Consider the following 21,460-nt stretch of genomic DNA (forward strand, 5'->3'; position numbering starts at 1 on the left):
TTATAGTTCTAAAACAAGAAGGTTTGAATAAATCATTAATGGCAGTAAAAGTAAATTAATTAAACACACTTAATAAAATACAGAGTGTCAGATTTGGTTTAAAAAAATCAACATCCAGTTGTATGTTACTAATGTTTTCACTATCATGTCTTCAATATTATTTCCTTGTCATTTTATTTACTTTCTTCTGAAAAAAAAAAAAAAACTATGAGATATATTGGAGTCTTTTGATTTATTCTCCTACTCTTGAAACTGTTCTCTCTTACATTTAGTCTGTCTCTTTGCACTACATACTATGTAGATCTCTTTAGAATTATTTTCCAATTCACTTATTTTATCCTCAACTATTTCCAGTAAAGAGTTCATTCCATCTTTTAGATATTTTTATGGCATGATTATATTTTATTTCTGAGATTTAATTTAATAATGAATTTAATTTCATGACTATATGCTCATCTTATTTTTAATCTACATTCGTTTCACAGTATCTTAGCCAGGTGCAATGGCACATGCCTGTAATGCCACTCAGGCTCAGGAGACTGACACGGGAGGATTATAAGCTCACGGCCATTCACAGCAACTTAATCATGCCCAGTCTCAGGAAAACAATTAGAAAGGAATGGGGATATAGCTCAGTGGTAGAGCACCACTGGATTCAATCTCCAGTACCACTAAAAAAAAATTAAAAAATAAAAAAAATTTTAAAAAGTTAAATTTTTAAAAATTTCCTCTTTGTAAAATGATTTCTCCACTTATCTCTTTGGGCAGCCTGGTTTTTGTGTTTTTACCATATGAATCCAAAAAATGACTTTCATCTATAGTGAGCTCCTATTTCAGTTGTTGAATTGGTTGGCTACTATCTTTAGCATTTGGTTTCTTCAAGTGCTTTGGAATTTTGGTTTACAGGCTGGGAATTTTTGTTTTTCTTTGTGGATTCTCCCCCTCCCTCCCTCCACCTCTCTCTCTCTCTCTCTCTCTCTCCCCCCCCCCCCTCCCTCCTTTTACGTCTGCTGGATTTGTTTGGTGGCTGCATCCACTGTATCCTGGTCCACAACTTGTCATCTGAGGGCATTGGGAACTGGTGCTCTTCCCTCACACTGGGGGACTTGCAGACTCGATCACAGAGTTAGAGAATGGCGACGGTTCTCTTGGCTGGAAAGCTATTTCTGCTCTCCAGCCCCCCAGGCCCATGGTTTTGGCCATAGCCCCTGAGATCTGCTCAGCTGCCTTTTTTTTTTTTTTTTTTTCCCCCTCTCCGTTTTAGCCTCCTTTCAAAAGTGCAATGGCCTCGCTCCAGTCCTTGGCTTGGCCGTCTGGCTCTGTCCTCCATGCTCTGAAAACATTTCAGCTCCCCTTCCCCCACAGGCCCTGGGCTTTGGGCCTTCTCTCCCCTTGCCTTCAGCAGTTCTCTTTCTTGGAATGATGTTTATCCAGATCTTTAACCTGTCTTTGTCATATGAATGCCTGTTTGTTATGTGTATGCAGCACAGAGTGTGCGTCAAAGCATAACCGTGGAAGTCCCTCCTTGTTAAGGTCTAAATCACATGGAGAGGGAGTGGGAACATACCAGCTGATAGAGTCCAGGAGGGAGGACCCGAGCACAGGGACTGCCTCCCTGTGAGCCCAGGTCATGGGCATTTTGTCTGAGGTGAGCCAGACCAGGGAAAGCCCATCTGGGTAGCTTCTAATTATGGACCAGCTTCCCGTAATGGCCCTATGTGGCAGTCAGGGGACTTGCTGAGCAGAACGCTCCATCCCAGAGCTCTTCCGTTTACACCCCCTTATGTGACGCATGCGTGCCCATCACAGGCATTTCAGACAACTCAGAGAAAGAGAGACAGGCAGACAACTCAGAGGACCAAAGACAAAGCTGAAGTACATATGTGGAGTCTCAGTTGGCTCAATAGAAAGATGAAAGAGATGTGACCCTTTTCATTTTTGGAACAATTCATACTGTTGACATACATTACAAGCAAAATAACTGTGGAAGAAAAATAAGAGAGATGGCGTATTTAATTTTTTCTCCAGAAAAACATTCATAAATTACACTGTTGAACTAAAACAGAAACACAAAATTCTGAGTAGACCAATAACCAGGAGAGGAAAAAATAGAAATTACTAAAGAATTAGCTCCCTAAGGAGCTTCTGGGTGGGTACTTTTGCTGGCAAGCCTTTTCAAATGCTTAAGGAACAGCAGTGTCTATTGCAAAAAAGAATAAAGAGGGGCTGGTGGCACAGTTGAGCGATGGAACATGCGCTTATGCTCCAGACCTTGGGTTCCGCCCTAAAAGAGGAAAAGGAAAAGAATAGGGCTGGGGAGATAGCTCAGTCAGTAGAGGGCTTGCCTTGCAAGCACAAGGCCCTGGGTGTGATCCCCAGCACTGCAAAAAAAAAAAAAAAAGGAAAAGAATAAAGAAGGAGTGCTCTTCACTGTGTGTTCTAAACTGGTATAACTTGGGTACCCAAATCTACCAGAGATTTAAAAAAAATGTTTTTATTTGTCCTAATTTGTTGCACATGACAGTAGAATGCATTTATACATGTTGATAGATCATACATAAATGGAGCGCCATCTCTCATTTTTCTGCTTGGACATGTTGTCGGATCACATGGGTCATGCAGTCATATAAGTACATGAGGTAATAATGTCTGTTTCACTCTACCATCCTTCCTACCCCACAGAGATTTTTTTTAATAAGAAAACCATATAATAGGGGTTGCAAAGTCATACATCTATAAGAGTCAGAGAGTGACACAAACAGGGACAGGTGATTAGGTGTGAAATGACAAGGGAGGGTGAGAGCTGCAGGTACTGGAGACTGTGCGCCCCTTATTCAGGAACTCAGAATCAAAGCCTCCACAACCCTGCCAAATATTTCAGTCCCTAGTCACCAATTTGCAGCCTCTGGCATATCTCCATTATAAACTAGATGTAAACATAATATACACATAGATGTAAAAACACTAAGTAAAATACTAGCAAATTCAATTCCACATATTCTACCATTTAAAAAGTGGGGTGTCATTCAGTGGTAGGGCACTGCTTAGCATGTGCTAGGCCCTGGGTTCAGCCCCAGCACCAAATGAACAAATAATTTTTTTTTTTTAATCTATGGTGACCAAATAATATTTACTGTAAAGATGCAAAAGATGTTCTAAGATGTAGAAAATATTTTAAAAATCATTCGCCCTCTCAAGAGATCACATTGGAACAACCCACTTGATGCTTTTGATAGATGTCATAACTTTCTGACAAGCAGGGACCCACGGTACCAGAGATGGGTTCTGTGTGAGCTGGCAGAGAGTGATCCAAAAGGTAGCACCCTAGGGTAAAGCCAGTCTTAGGGTTGTGGACAGTCTAGTGATGTGTCAATACAAAGGAACTGGACAGATGAGCAGAAAGCCTGGTGGGGATGGCGGGATGCTCCAAGGCACGACCTGGGGGCTTTCCTGCAGGGGACCTCCACGCCCTCTGGTTCTGAGCCAAGTTTAAATTCTGGTTGTGGAAAACACATTCGAAAGCATTCAGCATCCAAGCCTCATCAAATAGCTTTGCCAATTAAGATGGCAAAACAATTCCCAATTCCTTCACAAGAGAAAGGGTACCTCATACCAGCAAGCGACTTAACGACTACAGGATGCTTTCCCATTCTGATGTTCCCAGAAACCTTTTGGTATTTTCAAGACTTTCCACAATAAAAGAATAAAGCACAATGGAATTTATAGGGAGAACTAAAGAGAAGAGGGAACCGAGGGGAACAATAAACCTTTCATTTTATACAGTCAAATCTAAATCAATCTATGAAGGCTATATCTCAATAACAAATTTGTTTTTAAAATAGTAAAATATAGACAGATGGCCAGGTACAGTGGCTCACACCTGTAATCCAGCAATTGAGGCCAAGTTTAAGGCCAACCTGGGCAATTTAGCAAGACAGGCCCTGTCTCAAAAAATGAAAAGGAATAAGGATGTAGCTCAGTGGTAGAGTATCTCTGGGTTCACTTCCCAGTACCAAAATAATAATAATAATAATAAAATAAAATTCTAATCTAAATGAGACTAGGATTATATGCTAAAAAAGTCCCTGGCACCCCTATTTTATGTCATTATTAAAAAAACAAACTCCAGATTAAAGACAAATGTAAAGCAAGAAAGAAAGAAAGAAAGAAAGAAAGAAAGAAAGAAAGAAAGAAAGAAAGAAAAGTAGAAAGAAAGAAAGAAAGATTGATTGATTGTAGGAGAACATTTAAGACCATAAGCATCATCAAAGACTGGGGAGAGGCTGGGCACGGTGGCAACACGCCTATGATCCCAGTGACTCTGGAGGCTGAGGCAGGAGGACTGCAAGTTTGAAGCCAGCCTCAGCAAAAGTGAGGCACTAAGCAACTCAGCGAGACCCTGTCTCTAAATAAAATACAAAATAGGGCTGGGGATGTGGCTCAGTAGTTGAGTTCAATACACGGTATCCCCTCCCGCGCCCCCCCCCCACACGGGGGGGGGGGGAACAACAGAGAGATCTACTAAACCAAAACGGAAAATGAGAAGCCCTAAAATAAAAGAAGAACCTTCTCTCCTCCCCCAATCCTGGGAATTGAACCCAGGGATGCTCTACTACTGAGCTACATCCCCAGTCCTTTTTATTTTTTACTTTGAGGCAGGATCTCTGCTAAGTTGCCCAGGTTGTCATTGAACTTGTGATCCTCCTACCTCAGCCTTCCCAGTGGCTGAGATTACAGTTGTGTGCCACTGCACACAACTAGGAACATATTTGATTACCAAAAAAGTTTTAGCCAGGCACAGTGGTGCATGTCTGTAACCCCAGTGGCTCAGGAGGCTGAGACAGGAGGATCGATAGTTCAAAGCCAGCCTCAACAACAGCCAGGCACTAAGCAACTCAGTGAAACCATCTCTAAATAAAATAGGGCTAGGGATGTGGTTCAGTGGTTTAGGGCACCTGAGTTCAATCCCCGGTACCCTCCCCCCCAAAAAATTTAAATGGACTTTAAAAAGCCAAAGTGCAATGGTAAATTGAGGGTAATTTACATTTTAAGTGGATAAAAACTCTTAAAATTTGTAAGAAAAAGACAAACAATTAATAGCAATAAGTTTAATTTGTGGAGAATATGAAGAGGCAAAACTAGAAAAGAGTGAATCCAAAGAATATATAAAGTGTGATGGGCTGACAGATCTGGCTCCATGAGAATGTTATAGGCCAGACTCTAAGGGAAATGACTAAACAGACTCCATTTTGCTCTGAGACTCCATGTTATGTAGGCAATAAGCTTCTCCCATGGGAACACCCTGCCTCTGTGCCCATCATCAGTTACTTAGTGTGACATGTTTAACAATACAGAATGACAATTTCTATGTAAAGAAACATTGCTCTCTTTTGATTCCTATTGCTCCTAAACAATGTACCATGTGAATGGTGATTGTGTGGATGTTAGCAACCATTCTTTAGTTTGTACCTAGGTAAGGGTCGTTTTGACTCACTTGCTCCTCTGTCGATGATCTCATGATGTTAATATGTAATTTTGAATCATAGCAGCAGACACTTATGATTGATGTGATTTTTGGTATAAGAACCCCTACAACCCTGTGGTCGGGGCTGTTCTCCCAATAGCCATTTTTGGGGCATTGTGTGAGACAGTCAGCTGGCCGGCTTAATAAAGACTCTCAAATTTGGACTTCTCAGTGGTGATCGGTCTGTTCTTAAGTTGCGCCCCATAACATAAAGCAATTAATGGATAGTGCCCAGCAGAGAAGTGTAAATTAAAAAACGATGAGATCACTTCTCACCTATCAGATTAGCAAAAATTAAAAAGGGAGTAACACCTGTGGCTGGAAGGATGCAGGAAAACAATACCTTGATATCCTCATTGTTGCTGGAAATGAGACTCTTCACAGCATCTTCAGAAACCAATTTGGCAATATCTATTAAAATTTAAAATTTTCCTTCTCCCCACTAACAGTATTCCTGGGAAATTCTACTATAGAAATAAAAGCATCAACCATAAGCATAAGTATAGAAGTATGTTTATTTAAGCTTTGTGGCAAGACCCTGGAAACCTAATGAATGTCCATTCAAGGAAGGAGTAGAATATTATGTAGCCATTAAAAAGAATGACTTAGCCAGGCACGAGTCACCTGGGCACAGTGGCCTACACATATAATCCCAGCTACTTGGGAGGCTAAGACAGAAAGATTGAAAATTTGAGGCCAGCTTCAGCAATTTAGCCAAGACACTGTCTCAAATTAAAAATTAGTTAATTTTTAAAAAGGACTGGTGATGTAGCTCAGTAGTAGAGTGCCCTGAACCAAACACCATGTGTGATTGGCCCTAGTCATTCAAAATTATGTACACATAAAGAAGAGAGGACGGTCCCCATTATGTTAATGATGACAATTATTTGGGGGGGGGTGGACTTCAAGTCACTTTAACTTTTTTCCTTTTTTTTTGTTTTTATTTAAATGTTATGTGAGTCTATATATAATCAGAGTGAAAGAAAGCTATTTTCATGGGGGGAGTACTGGCAGGTATAGGTCCTTAGGGGACTTGATTTAATGAGCAAGGAAGATCGATATTTAATTAACATATCAATTGCTGGCATGTCAACTGATGTTTTCCCAAATCCTTGAAGTGTAGGTTCTCTTAAGTAGCCAAACTGTCATCTGAAACATTGTTTATAATTCTTCCATTTAACTAAGGCTGAGGAATGGATTGATTACAAATGCTAAAGCAGGAGAGGATTAAAGAAAGTTTTATTGAAGTGCATCAAACGACTGCCTGTCCTGTGCTCATCCTAGTTTAGAATTCTTTCACCAAGCTATCTCTTGGCACCTTCCCAACGTGGCTACTATTAATTTCGAACTTTTTGAACTTAACATTTTTTCTCTCTCTCTCCACCCCTCTCTGTAGTGGTTCTTAAAGCTCCATTTTAAATCTTCTTTCTTGGTGTTGCCATCTCCATTCACCTTACTTTGGGGGACATTCTTTTACTTCTCCTCCTCTTCTCTCTCTCCACCATCCTGCCAGGCTCAGGGGAGGCTGCAGATCCAGTCCCTGTCTAACACCACGGTTGAACAGACTCTGGGGGAATATTGAGGTCAGATGGGAGCTGGCTTCCCCTGTTTTTTTCCCAACTTTTTTTTCCCCTCCCTGTACTGACCCAGGGGACACTGTACCACTGAGCTACATCCCAGTCCTTTTTGTTTTTTAGATTATCACCTAGTTACCAAAACTCAAATTGTTGATCTTCCTGCCTCAATCTTCGGAGTAGTTGGGATTGCAGGCGTGGGCCATCATGCCCAGCATCCCAGGATTTCTTGAGCGTTGCTGGGTGTCCCACGTGGTGGTAAGGATTCAAAGGCGCATAAGGCATGATCCCAGAGAAACGGGATGTGATCTGCGCTCCACTGGACAGTGAGCACAAGCAAAGATGCCGTTGATGGGGGCAGGGGGAACAGCTGGTAGGACTTGGCAGCGAGAACTGCATATGCTAAGGTCTAGTGGTTGTCCAAGTGTGGTCCCACACCACCACCAGCAGCATCACCTGGAACTTGTTGAAAATTCTAATTCTCGGGCCCAATCCGTGATTTACCAAAGTAGAAACTCCGGGGTGAGGACCTGCGATAGTATCTGTTTTATCAAGTCCTCCAGGTGATTCTGACGCAAGCTGAAGTCTGAGAACCACAACTCCAGAAGAGTCGGAAGATGCTTAGGATGAGACAGAAGGAAAGCGGTTCCAGGATGCTTAGGATGAGGGAGGGGAGAAAGGCCAGAAGCTGCTTAGGATGAGGGAGAAGAGAGCAAAGGGTGTTTTTTTGAAGGGCCTCGAAGCCAGGCGACGGGTTAGACTGTCCTGGGTTACGCCTGAAGGTTTTAAAACAGGGCCTTGCGGCACTCACACAACCACTCCCAACTGGCTCTTCTGGGGGCTGTAGCATTCCCTGTGACCCTGAGGCGGAGCGCTTATCCGCAGGCAGAGCCGGGCTCCCCCACGCCCCGCAACACCAGGCAAGAGAGCAGTTGGGCCGAAGACCCTCCGAACCCCAGTACAAGGGGCCTGCTGTCCAGGAAGAGGTGAGCACTGGCGGGGGCGCACACCGAGACGTGGAAGGCACGCCTGATGCAGACCCGGCCTGGGAAGCCACGCTGAAAGCCAGCTCAGGGGCCCAAGCCCACAGCAGCCGGGAAGGGAGGTTCAGCAGTCCGGGCCCGGCCTGCGAGGCGCGGTGCTTCGGGCCCCGCCCTCGGCCCCGCCCAGGCTCGTGCCCGGCCCGCCTCCCTAGGCCAGGAGGAGGGCTCGGCCCCGCGCCCGTGCGCGCGCCCGCGGCGGGGTTGCAGGGCTGGGCGCGCGCCCCGCGTCCCGGGCAGGAAGATGGTGGCGAGCGCGCGGGTGCAGAAGCTGGTGCGGCGCTACAAGCTGGCGATCGCCACCGCGCTGGCCATCCTGCTGCTGCAGGGCCTGGTAGTGTGGAGCTTCAGCGGCCTGGAGGAGGACGAGCCAAGCGAGGTGCTCCAACGGCCAGGCGGGCGGGCAGGCCGGGCGCGGGGGCGCGCGGGGTCCTGGCAGGGCTGCGGGCGGCCGGGATCAGCAAGTGGGGCGCCGACAGCGTGCGTGCGGGTAGCGGGAGGCCGCCTGGAGCCCGACGTCCGGCTCCTGACTCCCCGTTCGCAGGCGGCCTGGCGGGCTGAGCTCCCGCGTGGTGCGTGACCCAGAGGCCCGGGCCGCGGGCGGACTGGGGGCCCGGGCGGCAGGAGCGGGTCGTGGTGGGGTGGTCTCCTGCCGCGGGAGCGATGAAGGTCAGGCGCGGGGAGCGGAGCTGGGAGGCGGGGCTGGGCCCGGCCTGCTCCGAGGTGGGGAGCCCCAGGCCAAACTTTCTGAAGTTGGGAGGGGGCGGGGGTGTGCGCGCCGAGGGCGGAGGAGTGGGGCGGAGGGACCCCGGGCGTCTGTGCCCAGCTGCGCCTGAGAGGCAACGACCCATGGGAAGGTGGAGCTCGAGAGTGGAATAGGGCCTGTGACGAAGTGTGTACTCGCGAACTGGGGGAACAGGGAGTGACCCTGAGGGGAAAAACTGGAGTGTCCCCCAGGTGTGGTTTCTCAGCTAGGGTTTTGGGAGGGAAAAGTTGAGTTGACCTCAGGACCTTAAGGAATCCGGGAGAGACCCCCCTGTGACTGAGGGAATAGGGACGACAGCAGCTGGTTCAGCAGAATTCAAGTTCCCTGATGCGAGAGGCTTCCTCACTCTTGGCTGATGTGGTTTCAGCTGTGGGCCCAGATACATCCTCCCCAGTGTGGGTCGGAACTGAAAGGGCAGAGAGGATGGGCCATACTCTTAAGCTGTGGCCACAAGTTAAAATTCCCTGCCCCTCCCTCGACTTCTGGTGCCTTCAGGGTTCTGGACCAGAGACTCTGCTTGCCCTGTCTTCTTGTGCTTCTCTACCTGGCAAGTGAAGGCCAAGGGAGCCCCCATGTTCACTTAGACTTCCTGCATCTTGGCAGTTGGAAGGCCTCGTGTGGAGACTAGAGAAGAGCTGATCTCTCTTCTTTTGGGGGAGAACTAAGAAGCTGGAATGGGGAGGGAAGCAGGAACAGTCACATGAGACCATAACTCCATAAGGAGCTGAGGGTGAGGATTGGGGAGGCTGGCTCTGTGACTTCTGAGGGAATGAGCTTGTAGGAGGAAGAGAAGAGTTTCAGGCCCAGTATAAGAAGTCTTTTGGGACAGATAAGACACGTCAAGATGGAATGGCTGCCAAGGCAGTTAGAGCCCTCTCACCTTGAAATATGTGAGCAGATACTGGTGACCACTCTGGGAGGGAGATGTCAGAGCACTTGAGCTTTCTCAGAAGCAAATGGCCCTGTACTGCATTAACTTGTGAGTCTCTAGATGGTCTGTGAACCTTGCTACCCTGTTTATACCTTGGCATGGAAAACTGGCCCAGTGGAGAGGTTGGGATACCTGGAGCCTCACCCCTTCCTCCTGCTTGGAAACTGGAGGAAACTGACAGAGGAATCCTGGACTGGAATGGAAGAAGATCCCCAGTGACATAATGTTGAGCATCAGGCAGCCTCTGATGCTTGAACCCCTCAGCAGCCATCTCACCAGTGGTGAGGTACCAAACAGTATGTGCTGCCTCCACTCGGGTTTCTCTTAGATGGGAAACCTCCCCAGCCCTGATTGGGAACCTCTCAACATCAGAAGGCTGGCTGAGTGCTGGGCGCAGAGGACCTGGGTGCCAGGGTGTAGGAGTGGGGCTCTGGTCTGAAGGTGGCTGTTGGGTTCTTGCTGTGCTCAGATGGGGAGACAGTGGAGGTGAAGGGCAGGGAGAGGCTAAGCGTTCGAGGGTCTTGGACCTCTCTTGACTTCACATCTAATTGTTTCCTCCTCCTCTTCCAATAACTAAAATGAAAAAGATGGCACAGGGGTTGCCAGGCAGCATAGCACAGTGCTTGGGAAGGCGAGTGCTGAAGTGGGACTGCCCTCTTCACCCCCGTTTCAGCTCTGCTGTTGAGCAGACCACCAGTGAATCACCTCTCTGCTTTCCATATCCTCCTCAGTACCCCCTCAAGGCTGGTAATATAGTAGCACATCTCTTGTTGGGTGATTATATTAGATGAAGTGAAACAATGCCTGTGAGAATTTGAAGGAGTTCCTGGCACATACTAAGCTGTCAGTATGTAACTCTTATTATCTCAGCCCTGCACGTAGGGGACAGGAGTTCAGTCGTTCAATCAACAAGCATTTTTTATGTTGTATTCACACCAGGCACTGTGCTAATATGGAGATGCAGAAATAAAGACTAGGTGAGTCCTGGCCCTCATGGGCAGAGTCTACAGAGAAAGACAGACAGCGAAAAGGTAACTCATCAGACTAACAAGGAGGCTGGTTTAGATCAGGAGGTTGGGAAGGGCTTCCTGCAGGAAGAAGTGGGCAGGGGAGTTTGGGCAGAAGTCCCTGAGAATGGGCTGAGCTGGGTACCCTTGAGGAATGAACAGGAGGGTGTGGCACTTTCCCTGAAAATGGATCCATACTACGTGGCTGAAGGGACCACAGTAAGGGGCTCAGGTTTTATTCTAAGTGCAGCAGGAGAGTGCCGCACCGGGATCCAATGTGCATTTAAAATGTGCACTCTGCTGTCTGTGGGAGGGCTGGAATGGCTACCTGGGATGATCAGTAACCTCCAAAGAGCCACTTGATAGTTTTCAAAGCTTTCACAAACATTGTCTCACCACTTGTTTTATCACCACTTGTTTTAAATGCAGTCTGAGAAGTCCAAGGAGGTGGGGTGTGGGGCGGACATTGCTGTGTTCACTGTCTCCGTGGCTCAGAGAAGGATTCCGAGGATTCTCAGAGCCAGGAAGTGGCCAAGGACTTTAAGTGCCTCTTTAGTGGGGAGGAGGAGACTTTGAGGCCAGAATGCATCCAGGCTTGAGGACCAGTCCCTATCCTTAGTAATCAGAGGGGGCCCTGCAAGGACACAAACCTGAGGCCCTGCTGATGCTCACGTGGACGTACCTGGGAGAGGACGGGGTTGGGGCTGTCCACTGGGGCCTCTCTTATTCCTCACTGCTGCTTCCTGGTCCCCTTGCCTCCTCTGGGATTGTCCTTCTCAGGGTCAGCCAGCTCCCTGCTGCAGTGCAGGGCACCAACATGCCTGCCTCCTCCCACATCCTGTCTCCCACCGCAGCCAGCCTGGCCCTGTGCCCTGTGCCCTGCCCTCCTGACCAGCTTCCTGACTTGCTGATACTGGCTTCCACCCTGGGAACCACACCTCTCTGCCATCTCTACCCACCTAAGCTTGGGAATCTTTCTCTGCTTGCGTTGTATCCAGCCTCATCTTTCTAGAGGGCTTCCCAACCCAGGTGCCCTTCACAATGGGGGTACCAAACAGTACGTGCTGCCTCCACTCGGGTTTCTCTTAGATGGGAAACCTCCCCAGCCCTGATTGGGAACCTCTCAACATCAGAAGGCTGGCTGAGTGCTGGGCGCAGAGGACCTGGGTGTCAGGGTGTAGGAGTGGGGCCCTGGCCTGAAGGTGGCTGTTGGGTTCTTGCTGTGCTCAGATGGGGAGACAGTGGAGGTCCTAGGGAGGTGAAGGGCAGGGAGAGGCTAAGCGTTCGAGGGTCTTGGACCTCTCTTGACTTCACATCTAATTGTTTCCTCCTCCCCCTCCAATTACTAAAATGAAAAGGATGGCACATTTATAAATACCATACCTAAGGCAAGATATTGACGATCACTGGGCCAGTGCTTACTGAGGGCCTGTGCTCACCAGACACTCCTGGGCTCTAGGAATGCGTCAGTGAACAAACCAGCCAATATCCCTAGAAAACACAATATAAATAAATGATAAAAGTTATCAAGTGCTGTGGGGAAAATAAAGCAGAGGATGGGGAGGGCCAGCATTTTGAATAACATGGTTGCGGGGGGCTCACTGAGAGGATCCGGCACAGTTGAAGGAGGCAAGGAGCAAGCTGTGGGGAGGGGCTGAGGTCCTGGGTGTGGTGCGTGAGAAGGTGGGATGAGGGGATGCTGAGGAGGCCCTTGTGACCAGGAGAGTGGGGCACAAGGGGTCACAGGGACTGCCAGGTCCCACAAGGGAAAGCCACTGGCTGTTTCCAGCAGGAGAATGGTGAGATGGCACCTAAGTTCTAACAGGAGCCCTGGTGGCTGTGATGAGAGACTGACAGAACAAGAACAGGATCCAGGAGACCGGGGAATCCAAGCAGAGGGCATTGGAGAAAGTCCTGAGAAGGGACCAAGTTCTGCATGTATTTTCAAGATGGCTCCAACAAGACTTACTGACAGCTGGATGTGAGGGAGAGAGGGATCCAAGCTGACTCCCAGTGGGTTTGGCCTGAACCACTGAAGGATGGGGTTGTCATTAACTGAGGTAGAGAGGAAGGCGGAAGGAGGGGCAGGCTGGGAGGAAGAGCAGGTGCTCCCACTTGGACTTGAGGGTCAGAGATCTTTATGCTCCCAAGAGGGATGGCAAGGAGGCCACTATTTAAATGCCTCAAGTGTGAGGGATGAAGTTTAGACACTGAGACTGAATGAGATCACTGAGAAATGAAGGCTCCAGGCCAAGGACAAGCCCCAGGCTTCTCCTTGGGAGCGAGAGACTGACGAGGAGTGGGAAGGCCCAGGAGGGTCTCCTGGAAGCCAAGGGAAGAGGGTGCTCCACTGAGGCGTGCTGTCCCCAGGCCACGTGAGGAAACTTTGCTCTAAAGAGCTCTTGCAGGGCTGGAGGAGAGGGGCCATGAGGAGAGCTCACACAGGGTGGCAGGAGGGGACTGCGCAGTGGTGGAGACAGCCCTCTTGAGCTGCCTGCCTCAAGCTTTCTCTCAACTCTTGCGCACAGCTGAGGGAGTATGCTCAGGGAGGTGGAGCAGCTGCTGAGGGGGCAGAGCTGAGCACAGAGCTCTGGGGACTCCAGAGTACTCACTCGGGACCTCTCTTTCTTCTATCACTTCCACATCTACCAGCCAGATGCCTATGTGTGCCAGCTACTCCACTAGGCTCTGGGAAATGGGGTTGACATGGCTCCCCTCAAGGAGTTCACTGTCTGCTGCAGGGACATCCAGGGCCTCAGATCGCAGAACATCCCACTCTGGGGCAAATGTGATGGCTGCCCGCCAGGGGACTTGAAACTGGATCTTAAATGATGGGTGGGATTTGGCCAGGCAGGGAAGGGGAGACAGGGACTGGAGAAGAGGGTGGTTCGAGCTGACCAGGCCATCTGGGGAAGCGCCTGGGTTGGAGAAGAGGAAGCAGGCGCCAGAGCACTTAGAGCCAGGAAGCAGGGGTGCGGCTGGCCCACGGAGCCCTTGTTTCCTTCAGGAGAACCTGCTGCAAGTGCAGGGGTGGAGAGCCTCCAGCTGTGGGCCTCAGCTCAGCCTCAGCTTTCCACCCAGGGACCAAGCATGGTGGTGGTTCAAGGGTGCACACTTATAGGCAGACCTTGTGCCAAGTTCTTGGGTGCACAGGACTTCCTTTAGGGAAAGGGTGGGCAGGAGTTCCTAAGTCTGAGGTTGCCCCCTGCCAAGGTGGGGCTCAAGGAGCCAGACCAGGTGAGTGTCTACCCCAGTGACCTCTGTCTGCATATCTTTTACAGAAAGGAAGGCAGAGGAAGCCACGACCATTGGACCCTGGCGAGGGCTCCAAGGATACAGACAGCTCAGCAGGGCGGAGGGGCAGCGCAGGCAGAAGGCATGGGCGCTGGCGGGGCCGTGCCGAGAGCCCAGGCTTGCCCGTGGCCAAGGTGGTACGGGCAGTAACCAGCCGTCACAGAGCCAGTCGGCGGGTACCCCCTGCCCCACCCCCAGAGGCTCCAGGTCGCCAGAACCTGAGCGGGGCAGCAGCTGGGGAGGCACTGGTAGGGGCTGCTGGCTTCCCACCACATGGAGACACAGGAAGCGTGGAGGGTGCTCCCCAGCCCACAGACAATGGCTTTACCCCTAAGTGCGAGATCGTGGGCAAGGATGCACTGTCTGCTCTGGCCCGGGCCAGCACCAAGCAGTGTCAACAGGAGATCGCCAACGTGGTATGCCTGCACCAGGCTGGGAGCCTTATGCCCAAGGCTGTGCCACGGCATTGCCAGCTGGCTGGTAAGGGACAGGGCACTCTGGTCCTTCCTAGGGATGGATGGGGAGGTAGCTTGGCTCGGATCGTCACCCTTATTTCCCGGAGGGCCCATCTCTTTGCCCAAGCTTATGTTAAATGTATTAAGTGGCAGAAAGGGAGCAGGGACCCAGGGCTCCAAATGTGGGCTTCTTCCGTTGACAGGCCTCTCACCCATACCCTGACCTTGGGTGGACCTAAAAGATGTTCCTGTTTTCTACTTTAAGGGAAGATGAATCCTGGCATCCAGTGGGAAGAGATTCGGGCCCTGCCCGTGGATGGCCCCCCAGTACGCATCGCCTACATGTTGGTGGTTCATGGCCGCGCCATCCGCCAGCTGAAGCGTCTCCTCAAGGCCGTCTACCATGAGCAGCACTTCTTTTATATCCATGTGGACAAGGTACTGGGGGCAGGAGAGAACAGGGTGTCTGGAGTGAACACAGCAGAAAATATAGGATCACAGATATACAGGGTCTCTGACCTGGCTCAGATAGCCAAGAGATAGGGACACTGAGGCTCAGGATGGGGATGTATCTGGCAGCAGGTGACATAACCTTTAGGAACTAGAGCCCTGCCCTTTGCTTTCTCTACTCCATGTTACTTGCGCTCTACCCCGGGGTGGAGTTGGGGATTATAACCCTAGGGCCCAGCCACTTCTGCTGAGTACCCCCTCTTCCCCAGCGTTCCAACTACCTGCACCGGGAGGTGGTGGAGCTGGCCCAGCGGTATGAAAATGTACGGGTGACACCCTGGCGCATGGTCACCATCTGGGGTGGGGCCAGCCTTCTGAGGATGTACCTGCGGAGCATGCGGGACCTGCTAGAGGTACCTGGTTGGGCCTGGGACTTCTTCATCAACCTCAGCGCCACTGACTACCCAACCAGGTGTGGGGATGGGGCTCTGAACCTCTGGGTGGGAGGGGGACCCATCCGGGCAGTCAGGGTTGGAGGGCCCTGACGGGCTTCTCCTCCTCTGAGCCTCATTCTGGGATCCACACAGCCTAGACACCATCCACTCCACCCCATGGCCCCAGCCGTGTATTAGAGGAGGAGTCGGTAAAAGACAATCTGAGGATTGGGAGTGATGAGAAGGGGAGGAGCAGCAGCCAAGGTCTGTACCTGGATGCTGAGTCAGACAGCAAGGGCTGGAGGATGGATGTGATCTTTGTTGAGGACCTCAAGTGCCCACCACCAGAGCATCAGCGAGGGACGGGTAGGGCACATGACCAGAGAGCTCTTGGCAAAGAGAAAGGTTCAAGGGAAAGTGCTGGAAGAAGTCTGCTTGGGCCAGTGACTGAGCAACCGCCCCTCACACCCCATTCCCTCACTAGGACCAATGAGGAGCTGGTGGCATTCCTGTCCAAGAACCGGGACAAGAATTTCCTCAAGTCACATGGCCGGGACAACTCCAGGTTAGAGAGATGTGGAAGGAGGCCCTAGTGTTTGGTCACCACCCCTCCCATACAGGGGGGCCCACTGGCCCCAGCACTGGGTTCCTGAGTCTCCAGACTAATCACAGATGGAGGAGTGCTGATCGCCAGGTGGATGAGAAAGCCTGGCCTCCCACTCTGCGAGTCCCTCAGCCATGGTCCTTCTGCCACCCACAGGTTCATCAAGAAACAGGGCCTGGACCGGCTCTTCCATGAGTGTGACTCGCACATGTGGCGCCTAGGTGAGCGGCAGATCCCATCAGGCATCGTGGTGGATGGTGGCTCCGACTGGTTTGTGCTGACACGCAGCTTTGTGGAATATGTGGTGTACACGGATGATCCACTTGTGGCCCAGCTACGCCAGTTCTACACGTACACACTGCTTCCAGCTGAGGTGGGTGCCTGGGCCGGCCAGAGAGGGTGCGGGTTGGGCTACCCACAGCTCACCTTCCACACCCCTGCCACCTGCAGTCCTTCTTCCACACGGTGCTGGAGAACAGCCCAGCCTGTGAGAGCCTCGTGGACAACAACCTGCGGGTCACCAACTGGAACCGCAAGCTGGGCTGCAAGTGCCAGTACAAGCACATCGTGGACTGGTGTGGCTGCTCTCCCAATGACTTCAAGCCTCAGGACTTCCTACGGCTGCAGGTGCTTGCCCATGGCCTGAGAGGCCTTGCTCGGCCTTCACCCCAGCTTTTCCCCGTGAACCTTCCAGGGTCAGAAAGGCAGGATGGGCCTCCACCTGGAGCAGCCCTTGGGTCTGGGCCTACAACAGCAGCAGGAAAAGCCTGGGGAGGCTGATTTCTAGGCAGTGCTAAGAGGGTCAGCTTCTGCCATGCTTTCGGGCCCCAGAGCCCTTTACCCTCCTTGCCTCTCCCTCTCCAGCAAGTCTCCAGACCCACTTTCTTCGCCCGGAAGTTTGAGTCAACTGTGAACCAGGAGGTCCTGGAAATCTTGGACTTCCACCTGTATGGCAGCTACCCCCCTGGCACACCAGCCCTCAAGGCCTACTGGGAGAACACCTATGACATGGCCGATGGCCCTGGCGGACTCAGTGATGTCATGCTCACCGCTTACACCGCCTTTACCCGCCTTGGCCTGCGCCATGCTGCCACTGCCGCACCCCCACCGGCCACCTCACTCTGCAAGTGAGACCCCTTTCTGACATACAGCAGGTCCTCAGGGTGTGGTGCCCCATGGGGAGGCAAATCAGAAAGACAATCCCTGCCCTCAGTGAGGCCCCAGTCTAAGGCAAGGAAAAAAATAATGATAAAGAAGACAAGAGCCAGGCACACGGGTGCTATGGGTTGTGAGATGTGGGGCAAAGGAAGTACCTAGGGATGGGACTCCTCAGTGCCCCTTCCTTGGGACTCCAGGCTGAGTCAGGTGTGCTGATGGCATCTCCCTTTCTCCCTGCTGGAACCTTAGGTTTGAGCCCAGGGGTTTGCCGTCCAGCGTGCACCTGTATTTCTATGACGACCATTTCCAGGGCTACCTGGTGACGCAGGCGGTGCAGCCCTCAGCCCAGGGGCCGGCAGAGACGCTTGAGATGTGGCTGATGCCCCAGGGGTCGCTGAAGCTGTTGGGGCGCAGTGACCAGGCCAGCCGGCTCCAGAGTTTGGAGGTGGGACAGGTCCTCCCCCTTGCTTTCTCTTGACCCCCAGCAAGACATGGGGAGTGGGAAGAGAGGGGCAGATTCTAAAGGAGGAGTAAGGACTCCATCAGACCTCTGTGAGCTGGGTTCACTGGAATCTCCTTTCCCAGTAATGGCAGCCCTGATGATGCCCCACACAGACATTCCTGTGTCACCCGCATGGACACACTGAGGAGCCCTCCCAGATAGAGACACAGGACAGGCAGTGAGGAAACTGTCATTCCATTATAACATAAGCCCAGTCCTAAACTATAAGGATCCTTCTAGAGGAATGAGGATGTTCCAGTTGGGCCATGAGGTTGACCTTTAAGGTGTCTCCTCATTCCCTTTCCTAGATGGCTTCTGTGGGGATGGTCAGCCTATGGATCCCACCACTGTAGAGCACTTCAGAATAGAAGCCTAGAACAAATCTCAGAGCTGAGAGAAATTAAGATTCTCCTAGTCTGACCCTTTTATTTTGCATATGGGGAAACAGTGACTGGCCTGAGGTTACACACTGAGAAGCAGTATCAGAAGATAGTAGGACATTTCCCCCAGGCTCCTACTAGCTCCTTCCTCCCTACAGGTTGGCACTGAGTGGGATCCCAAAGAGCGTCTTTTCCGGAATTTTGGGGGGTTGCTGGGACCATTGGATGAGCCTGTGGCCATGCAGCGCTGGGCCCGGGGCCCCAACCTCACAGCCACTGTGGTCTGGATTGACCCAACCTATGTAGTGGCAACATCGTATGACATCACGGTAGATGCGGAGACTGAGGTCACACAGTACAAGCCTCCACTGAGCCGGCCCCTACGGCCAGGAGCCTGGACCATTCGACTACTTCAGTTCTGGGAACCTCTGGGTGAGACCCACTTCCTCGTGCTGCCCTTGACCTTCAACCGCAAACTACCTCTCAGGAAAGGTAAGGATCTAGTACCTAAATGATGACCCAAAGACAGAATAGGATCTGCCAGGGAGCTGATTCCGAAGAAGGTGTCCATCAGAAATGACCCCATCCTTAAGACAGGGGAAGGGAGGAGGTTGCAGCCTTGATCTTCTGTCCATTAGCATGCAGGGCCCTAGGTGTGATATGAGGGAAAGGAAAACTTTAAGGTCCAAGCAGACTTACATTTGGAACAGGCCTCTGCTGCTTTCATTGGGCCTTAGAAATTACTTGACCTTCCTGAACCTCAGTTTGTTCACGTGTGAAGAAGGGCAGTGAAACTATCAGACCTCCTGGGTGTGTGGGACACCGATCACTTAAACGAGCTCAAGTTTAAAAAGGGAAATCATTGGAAGGCAGGGTTCTCTTTCACAGAACCCAGAAAACATCTTAGATTTCACTGGGAACCAGAGGTGCTTTCTGTATCCTTCTGGGGTAGCTTGTCCCTTGCCCTAGCCTCTCTGAAATCGGCTTCTTCAGACATAGCCTTGCAGAGCAGCAGAGCCTGATCAGGCCTTCTGGGTCCCCAAGTTCCACGATCTTGGGACCGCAAATGTGACTGGCCATCCCAGTCTACTGTGTGACTGAATGAGCAGGGTCACATGGCTCTCCCCCGCCTTGGCTGAGGCTACAGAAGCACACTGAACAGTAGCAGAGGTTGCACAGCTTCCTGCAAGGAGCTGGAGATATAGGGATGAGTGCTGGGTAACAGCTGCAGGTATGCAGTGGGTGCTCAAGGCAGATGTTTCCTTCTAACACCACATCTTCTCACAAGGAGGGGTAACCCAGGATTGGGGGGACACTGGAAGGTTGGGGCAGATCAAGGGCAGATGAGCCACATCCCCAGCTCTCCTGGAACTCAGTCTGGTGAAGGAGACAGAGGAAGGAATGGAGGCAACTCTGCTGGTGGGGACTGGAACTGGGTCTCCAGGACAAAAACAGCATGTTCTAAGCTGACGGAACAGAGCTGGCAAGTGTCTGAGGAGGCAGACCTACGGTGCAGGGGAAGTAGGTGCATGGGGGAGATGGGAAGGCAGGCTGACCAGGCTAGTGGCCACAGGGATGTTCTAATAGGTTGCCAAGGGCTCTGGGAGCCACTGACAATGATCAAGAAGGGATGTGAGTGACACAGACCAGGTTGTCACCTTATTTTCTAAAGTGACTTGAATTTTCTGTTTGACTTAATGAAACAAACTTAATGAAAAGAGAATTCAGGGAGTACTGCCTTAGTTTCATACAACTAACAATTTTATAGACACAGAAGTTTCCTTGGATTAGCCCAAGATGGTCCATGAGATGGGATTCAATGGCAGGGCTGGGAACTGGGTTACGCAGACCTGACTGGGGTCTGACCTCGTACTTATTGCCTGCTCTGCACCCCCAGATGATGCCCTCTGGCTGCATGCAGGACCACCCCACAATGAATACTTGGAGCAGAGTTTCCAGGGCCTGAGCGGCATCCTGAACCTGCCTCAGCCAGAGCCCATGGAGGAAGCCGCCCGGCGGCGCACAGAGCTTACAGGTCCTGCTCTGGAGGCCTGGACAGATGGGGAACTGAGCCACTTCTGGTCTGTGGCAGGACTGTGTGCCATGGGCCCCTCTGCCTGCCCCTCCCTGGAGCCCTGCAGACTGACCGGCTGGAGCTCTCTGTCCCCGGACCCCAAATCAGAGCTGGGGCCTGTCAAATCAGATGGGCGACTCAGGTAGCAGGGCCCCAGCCAGCACACCCGGAGAACCCGGGGAATTGCACCTTACAATGGAGGGCTGTACCCTCCCACAGGCAGGAACCAGAGGCCCCAGTGGTATACCACATCAGCCATCCAGAGCCGGCACAGACGGCAGCCAAGGTGGGCTAATGTCTCTAACAGGGACCAGAGGGTTGGCAGGAACAGGAGAAGGGCTCCAGCAACATTCCACACCCAACTCTCTTCCCTGTCCTCTCTAGTTTGTTATTTTTATTTAAAATGGTGTGTGGGGGAGGAACAAGAAATATAAGATGTGCAATAGGGCTCAGAGCAGCCCCAGGAAGTGGGCCATGGCTGGGGGGGAGCAGGGCCTGTTGAGCCCATCTACTACTGCTCTGGAGAGGCTGGGCCTGCCTCACTCTCCAGGGCCTGGTCCTCCAGCCTGGGCTGTGGTGCTCATGGCTGAGGCCCTGCAGGGGTACAGGTGCCGTGCCAGGCTGAGGCCGAGAAACAGGTATGTTCAGGAGCCACTGTGGAGCTGGTCTCTAGAGGGAGCCTCTCCTCTGATAGCCAGGGGACCCTAGAGCAGTGAGGGGGTCTGGCTCTAGGACTTTCTAGCACACCCTGCCCCTTGATGGGAAAGGCAGGGCATCAGGGCCTACTGAGACCATTACAGTTTCCCAGGTACTCCAGGTGTGCCCTGGGGCAGTGAGCCTCATTAGCAGTGTGGGAAGACTGTCAAGGCGCTCAGAAGAACCCAGAGTCGCATTGTGCCTGAAACTCGGTGTGTGAAGTCTGAAATATGCAACAGAAGAAATATATCTCTATCTCTCTAAGCAGCCTCGTGTTTTTCCTCCTGCATGTTGTCAAGGATCCATCACTGTTCCCAGGGCCACCGCCTTTTAGGAGTCTTAGCTGCTATTTTGATGGCCCTGAGAAGGCAGAAATCCTAGTCCCCCAGAGCAGGAACAGCTTCAAATCCATCCCAGCTAGAAGGCATGCAAAACTCATCCAGTGCAACCCTCTTTTTCTGAGAAGTCAATAGACCCTGGGAAGCTCAGAGACTTCCTCATTGACACCGAATCAGCCAGCACGAGGGGAGCTTAGTTCTTGAGTCCTGACCCAGCACTCCCACCTCGCCAA

At 51.3% G+C, this 21,460-nt stretch overlaps 1 protein-coding gene across 1 annotated transcript; it reads left to right on the plus strand.

The window, feature by feature from the left end:
- Positions 1-8,328: 8,328 nt before the first annotated feature.
- Positions 8,329-21,153, plus strand: XYLT2 (xylosyltransferase 2). The gene is made up of 11 exons (XM_079134333.1): positions 8,329-8,517; positions 14,124-14,616; positions 14,857-15,029; positions 15,311-15,513; positions 15,960-16,040; positions 16,236-16,452; positions 16,530-16,706; positions 16,944-17,206; positions 17,487-17,682; positions 18,278-18,611; positions 20,017-21,153. Exons 1-11 carry the CDS (start codon positions 8,383-8,385, stop codon positions 20,337-20,339), a joined length of 2,595 nt encoding a protein of 864 aa, XP_078990459.1. The 5' UTR covers positions 8,329-8,382; the 3' UTR covers positions 20,340-21,153.
- The last annotated feature ends 307 nt before the right edge of the window (positions 21,154-21,460 follow it).

This window comes from Sciurus vulgaris, assembly GCF_902686455.1.
Source record: "Sciurus vulgaris genome assembly, chromosome: 3".
Lineage (NCBI taxonomy): Eukaryota > Metazoa > Chordata > Mammalia > Rodentia > Sciuridae > Sciurus > Sciurus vulgaris.

Coding starts and splice junctions, on each gene's coding strand:
- XYLT2 (XM_079134333.1), top strand. CDS start 8,383: ATGGTGGCGAGCGCGCGGGTGCAGAAGCTGGTGCGGCGCTACAAGCTG. Junction 17,207..17,486: donor CCGGCCACCTCACTCTGCAA/GTGAGACCCCTT, acceptor CTGGAACCTTAG/GTTTGAGCCCAGGGGTTTGC. Junction 18,612..20,016: donor CAAACTACCTCTCAGGAAAG/GTAAGGATCTAG, acceptor CTGCACCCCCAG/ATGATGCCCTCTGGCTGCAT.